This window comes from Leptodactylus fuscus, chromosome 7, assembly GCF_031893055.1.
Source record: "Leptodactylus fuscus isolate aLepFus1 chromosome 7, aLepFus1.hap2, whole genome shotgun sequence".
Lineage (NCBI taxonomy): Eukaryota > Metazoa > Chordata > Amphibia > Anura > Leptodactylidae > Leptodactylus > Leptodactylus fuscus.
The window spans coordinates 118,606,997-118,613,499 of NC_134271.1; the positions used below are offsets into that span (position 1 = coordinate 118,606,997).

Consider the following 6,503-nt stretch of genomic DNA (forward strand, 5'->3'; position numbering starts at 1 on the left):
CACGTGCTAAAATAAAAGAAAAAGTTACACATGTGAATGACCTGGTCACCTAAATCCTACAGCTAATATGGACTATAAAAGGACCCTTATTACCAGGGAGCAGAGTAAATTGGCTTTAGCTGTTGCCATCTGTTAGACCCTTAACAGGCCGGGTGTGTAATCCACTAAGAGGGACACCAGCTCTCAGACAGTACTGGGAAAGGAAGCTGGACTTTACACAGGAGTGGGGGATGTATACATGTACAGGAGAATATATATACAGATCCTGTCTATTGTTCATCCCTTCCTAAGCCCTCAAACATTTGGCAACTAAACACACTAGACATGGAAGACCTGCCTGGAACATGAACATGCCCTGGAACTCAGGGTTCACACTGTATACTGCTGCGAAGAATACAAGGCGCACAATAGGCAGCATACTATATACATGGCATACAAGGCAATAACTTGGAATTTGCAGCCCACCATGTAAAAGTTAAGATAAGGCCTAGACTAAGTTTAGCCAGTCTAAAATAGCTGTCCAATTCTTAGGCTATAAATCAGTTATCTCTCTAAATATAGTCAGCACAAATGAGTAGGATTAAAGAGTGGGGGATCACGTGACAGCCTACAAGTGCAATAACAACCCCAGACAACAACAATAAACTACAACAACCACCATGGCAACACAATCACCTCACATGTCCATTAGCACAAACCTGAAGCTCCCTCACACCAGCTTCCATGTGTCAGGCCTTCAATAAAGCCTCATTCTAATGTGGCGAATTATTAAAGTGTTAGAAATCAATGCCTAACCTGTAATACCGCTGTTAATAATTCTCTCCAGCTCTCCTTAATAGAAAGTCAATTATTGGTTCATTAAAGGTTACGAGCCTTTACAAGATGGGGCTCCAGGCGTCTAGTTGGCTTGTAACTTGTGCCCAATAAAAAAGCAAACCTCACATAAAAATATAGAAATAGAATATACCCTAGCAGCACTGGTACATATCTACATAATGCAATAACTCAAGGGTATACAATAAAGATCTGGTGTGTGATATATGTAATATATACACACAATGACCTTACAAGGCCCCTATAGAAAAGGGGCATAGAGACAAAAATACACATAACATATAAGATATTGGAATAATGACTTACATGGTCTGCAAGGTTTGTGGAGGATCCAGAGAGTTCTTCATGGTCAGACTTGGAGCTTCCATCCCTCTCATCAATCACTAAATCTATGGGCATTTTTCCTTTCAAACAGCTGATGTATCGATGGCAGAAATTATCACACAATTCATGGACCTGGGGAGGGGGAGAGGCCGGTGTGTTATGGTGGAGTCAAGAGTAACAAGCCGGTGTCCTCCAAGACTAACTATCATTAAGACTGTAATAGTTGCAGGCAAGGAAACAATAAAGAAATTGCAGCAGCAGATATTATTCTCTGGAGACCCCAAGCAGCAACAAGTAGAGAGGGGGAGAGGAGAGAAGGAAAAGGCAAGAGGGAAGGAGATGTGGAGAAAAGCAAGAAGATGACAAGGTGACCAATATATGAGGAACAGGAATGGGGGGTCAATGGAAGAAGTAAGAGTGGTGGCACTGGGTGGAATGAGGGCAATGCATGGAGGAGAAGACTTCCCACCCGGCTATAGACCATGGGCACTGGGGGTTCTCCTCCTATAACACAGTCCAATGTCAGATATATTCCAGGATCCGGACACTCTCCATAGACATCCCAAGGCCAGTCCAGCTTGCTGCGGCTACACAGGCGACATTTCCCGCCATTACACATTAGCTGACAATTAGCTCCGCTCAATTACATTTCCACATGAAATTCGCATAATTGAAGCCGACGGCAAAGATGGTGAAGATGGCGCGGAGAAAAACACAAGAAAAGGGGAGAAAAGAAGAAGCCAAGCCTGCCATACTATACAGAGCCTGTGCACTATATCCAGGACTCTTATATCTGGGCACTATATATAATATAGACAGAACATTGTCACATGAATACATTTACCTTCTCTAATTCCAAGAGATGAAACCGCAGGACCTGGATCGCCTGGATCATCTGTAAGCAAAGCCGCAGCGGTTATTAATATGATCACATTGCTACCAGGCGTGTTTAGGTTATCTTCTCACTTATTATAGCACGAGAGATTGCACCGATATCGCACATATGTGAGCCCAGGCCCGATCCCCCCCTCCCTGCCCTTGTCAATGGGAATCCTAATTATCCAGCATTTTAGTTATTTCTTCGGTCACGGCTCAGTCGCTCTGATCAAGTGGAATCCAGTGGTGAATCCCTGAGATTTCTCCTGAGTGTCCTTCTATCCTGTGACAGTAACAATCTCCAAACCAGGCGACTCCACAGGTGACACAGGGTGACAATGTCATGTGTGCCTCCTATCCCCGCAATACTACATGCTGTATAGTAGGGAGACTCACCAGATTGTCCAGCTCGGGGTTAGAGGAGAAAAGGGGCTTCTCTGCACGGACCTGGGGGCGAGAGGACACTGTCAGGGCTCGCTGATGTGCACGACAGAATGGAGATGGAGGATACAATATAGAATAGCTAGTGCCAAGCTTTAGGGTTCTAGATGTTTAGAATTATAGAACTATGGTTTTATATTATGTGCAAAATATGTGTATACACATAGGAACTTATTTATGTGTGTGATATATATATATATATATATATATATATATATATATATATATATAACTATATAAAATGATACATATGTGTATACACATAGAAACTTATTTACACTATATATATAGTATAGCTATCTATATAATATGATACATATATGAAGGCAAACAAATACATAAATAAATGCACAGACACATATTTATATACACACATAAAAAGACACACACACTCACATCTAATCATATAACTATAATATTATATAAATACACACTCACATTAATATTAAAATCCTAATAATACATACATAAAAAGACACACAGACACACACATATAATCATCACATAACTATAATATATATACATATATTATATATATATATATATATATATATATATATATATATATACACCCACACCTCACATTAATATTAAGATCCTAATAATAATGCACACATAAAAAGACACACATGTATATATATATATATATATATATATATATATATATATATATATACACACACACACACACACACACACGGACACAAACACACAATACTAAAATCCTAATAATAATACACACTTTCAGTACCATAAAAAGAACATTTTTTTTCACTTTGTTCTTAATAGTAGAAATGTCCCTGATGTTATAAAGTGTAATTTTAGTCCTGCACACATGTCAGTAATTGTAATGCTAATACGTGGTGTGCAGGGCCTGGGGGTAGCAGGGTTCAGCTCGCACATATTGGGGTGCAGGACATAAGGCTTGGTTCAGCTCGCACATATTGGGGTGCAGGACATAAGGCTTGGTTCAGCTCGTACATATTGGGGTGCAGGACAGAAGGGTTAATGACCTGTTTTGCAAATACAGCGATGTCTTCATTAAAGGAATCCGAGGAGCAGACATCCCCTCCTGCTACACCGGGCTCCCGGGGGGTACACGTCGCCAGCTCACACTTCTCAAAGACCAGGGCTAGAAGGGGGAATAGGGGGTGTCTGCGGAGGACCCCAGTACAAGCGAGAAAAAAACAACACAATATCAGTATTGGAATAACTGGTGCTAATATATAGAAAGAATAAACACAATGTAATAACAATATTGTAATATTTCTATTAGTCTTGTATTTCTATATAAGGCATATACAATGTAACACTGCACAAACTAACCACATGCAGTGGAAAGATAAAGGTGTAAGGCACAGATACATGTGGATATGGATAGGAGGTAAATATTGGGATACCCCACAATTACTCAGGGCTTGCATTTGCCGTTGCTGATTTTTAATCCGCTCTTTAATCCTAATTGCTTGGTGTGTTAATGAAGTTCCAGGGGCTGCAGTCAGGCCCGGAGATCCCTGCACTCTCCACGCTGCAAACCTGCTGTTCCTATGTGTTTTATCACCCCTGTGATTTCATTTAGCAGATCTTTATCTCCTAAGTAATTCCTTGTTCCTGAGCAGCCTGCATGCTTTGTATAGGGGTGCAGAGGGTAATGATAATCTAACAACTGTTATTCCTCTGATTTCCAGATATCCATCCAATCTGTATACATAAACATGCCAGTCTGATCAAGTACCTACCCATAAATGGCATCTTTGTCCCGTTTGAGGGCATCGTTCACAGCAGATCCCATGCTGGTGGGCATAACATTTGGGTGAGGGGCATGAGTTCCATAGTGCTGGCTGGCATGTAAAGGGGGTCCGTGGTTTAAGTGGTGTACCGGTGGAATAGGTCGAGGGGCATGTGGGTCACCATACATAGATGTTGGCACCCCCACTCCATCCATGGCATAGTGCGGTAACTCATCGTACTGCCAGGAAGAAGAGAAAAGAAGGGATTAAAAAGACAGAAATTGAAAAAGAAAAACAAGAAGGAGAACAGAATGTGTGGGGGAGAGACGTTAGACTATAAAGGCCTGATGGGTGGAAGAAATGACTAAGATAACAAAAAAAAAAATAACTTAAATCTTAAATAAAAAAATAAATCATAAAATATATAAAAAGAGCTAGAAAAATAGTGATAGATGAGAACATAAAATAACAGTAAAAAAGAGAATTATTTAATATAATACAATTTATTTCTAAATCAATAGAGCTATGAACTAATACAAATATAAATTAATGGAGCTATGAAATAATATAAATATTAATAAATATATAAATAAATAGAGCTATGAAATAATACAAATAGAAATAGAGTTGTGAAATAATATAAATAAATAGAACTATGAAATAATATAGATAAAATAAAAGCCAATGCATCTAAAAATAAAGTAAAGTGAATATAGAATAAAAGAAAATAAATAAAAAAATTACAGGAAAATTTGTGAAAATGTCCATAGAAAAAATAAATTGGTGGTGTTGCACTGAAGAGTTACCAGGAACATTGAGGCGTGTGCGGGGTCTTTACTGCTCATCCAAAAATATATAAAACCCCACCAAAAAAATAAGAAGAAGAAAGTGCAATGTCTAAGGAGAGAAAATCGGAAAAGGAGGAAAAATAAAGACAAAGAAGAGTTGTCGAGGAGGAAAAAAAGGTAAATAGGTTGGAGAAGGAAGAAGCAGGGTAGTGGGAGATGAGGAGACTGACTAGTGAAAGAGAGAAAGAGAGAGAGAGAGAGGGAGAGAGAGAGGTGTGTGTCACAGAGAGAGAGTGCAAGAGAGTGTCAGAGAGTGAGGCGTGCAGAGGAGACACAACAAAGCCCTGATCACTCACATCCATTCTTTAATATTAACACCCATATACACAGACTGAATCCTAAAGTGCTTCCCCCACCCTGGTCACTCCATGCCATACCCCAGCACCAGGCTCAGGACATTGCCACCTACCCTTTGCGCCATCAATAAACTCCTGAGTGCGCCCTATAGTGAGTGTATCCTCAGCCCTCCTGCCAGAATCTCAGCCTGTCCTTGTCCTGGGGCTGATGGAAAGGGAAAAAAGGGGCAAAGGTGAAATAACCAAAATGTAGCTGCTCTCCAGGAAAGCTTCTTCCACTAGGATGCCAATCATACACTCATGCTGGAAAAGAGAGGTGCCAGGCTTGAAGAGGAAAATTGCTCCTAAATGTTTGTTTTCTTGTTTTATTTCTCTTCTTGCAATTTAGTGTTAAATCTTCCTTGTGAGCTTTAGTGTCGGCCCTGAGTAGAGCCACATGTACCCAGGCTGGGGATTCTCATGGCGCTCAGCCACTTGAGATGTCAATCAGAGGCAGAGCATGTCAAGGTGCTGAATGAGGGATGGTGGCAGGAGAGGAGGAGGAAGATGATGATGATGATGATGAGAGTGATGAAGATTCAACTTGAGCAGCAGATCTTCCAGCCCCTTCTCCCTCTCTCTGCTATCTCTTCGTAACTCCTCCTGACAGCTCCCTATAGATCTCTGTCTTTTTTATTTATTTTTTTTTCCCAATGACAAAATCAAGATCCAGATGATGGAATAAAAAAAAAAAATCCCAAAAATGCAAATAAATATAAAATTTGGTAGTAAAAAAAAAAATAGCAATAAAAAGAGCAAAGTGCTTCCTTGTGCAGGGAGTGAGGAGCTGAGCTGGGTGGATGAGGTGGGATTTTGCAGCCTGGCACTGGCAGATGAGTGACTGCTGGCAGGTTGGCTGCTGCTGGCTTATACAAGAGACTCAGTTTTGTTGAGCTGATCGGCGGGAGAATGAAAAAATGACGGGACCCGGAAGCAGAGGGAGCCAGAGCCAGTCCTACACGACACAGACACATGGAGGGAGGCAGAGACTAGGAGGTAATGCAATGCCTGGCGTGCAATCAGGAGTGCTGGGAGGCAGGCAAGGGGAGAGGCTACAGCCTCAAGATCCTTCCTCACTCAGCCTACCAGTCACAGGCTCATTCCACAACAATCCT

The 6,503-nt window shown here is 40.9% G+C and overlaps 1 protein-coding gene across 9 annotated transcripts in view; it reads right to left on the bottom strand.

Moving 5' to 3' along the window:
- MEIS2 (Meis homeobox 2) overlaps positions 1 to 6,340 on the bottom strand; it is a 124,307-nt gene extending 117,967 nt beyond the window's left edge. For 2 of the 9 annotated variants that reach the window (XM_075282933.1, XM_075282928.1), the window contains exons 1-6: positions 5,463 to 6,339; positions 4,215 to 4,444; positions 3,489 to 3,630; positions 2,431 to 2,481; positions 2,003 to 2,053; positions 1,141 to 1,290 (exon numbers count right to left, since the gene is read on the bottom strand). In XM_075282933.1, the coding sequence (XP_075139034.1) occupies positions 1,141 to 1,290; positions 2,003 to 2,053; positions 2,431 to 2,481; positions 3,489 to 3,630; positions 4,215 to 4,444; positions 5,463 to 5,474 (636 nt within the window). In that variant the 5' untranslated portion in view covers positions 5,475 to 6,339. Of the gene's footprint in view, positions 1 to 1,140; positions 1,291 to 2,002; positions 2,054 to 2,430; positions 2,482 to 3,488; positions 3,631 to 4,214; positions 4,445 to 4,949; positions 5,434 to 5,462 lie in introns of those variants that run through there. The other 7 variants (XM_075282927.1, XM_075282924.1, XM_075282932.1 and 4 more) reach the window with 6 other exon arrangements.
- Between the last annotated feature and the right edge of the window lie 163 nt (positions 6,341 to 6,503).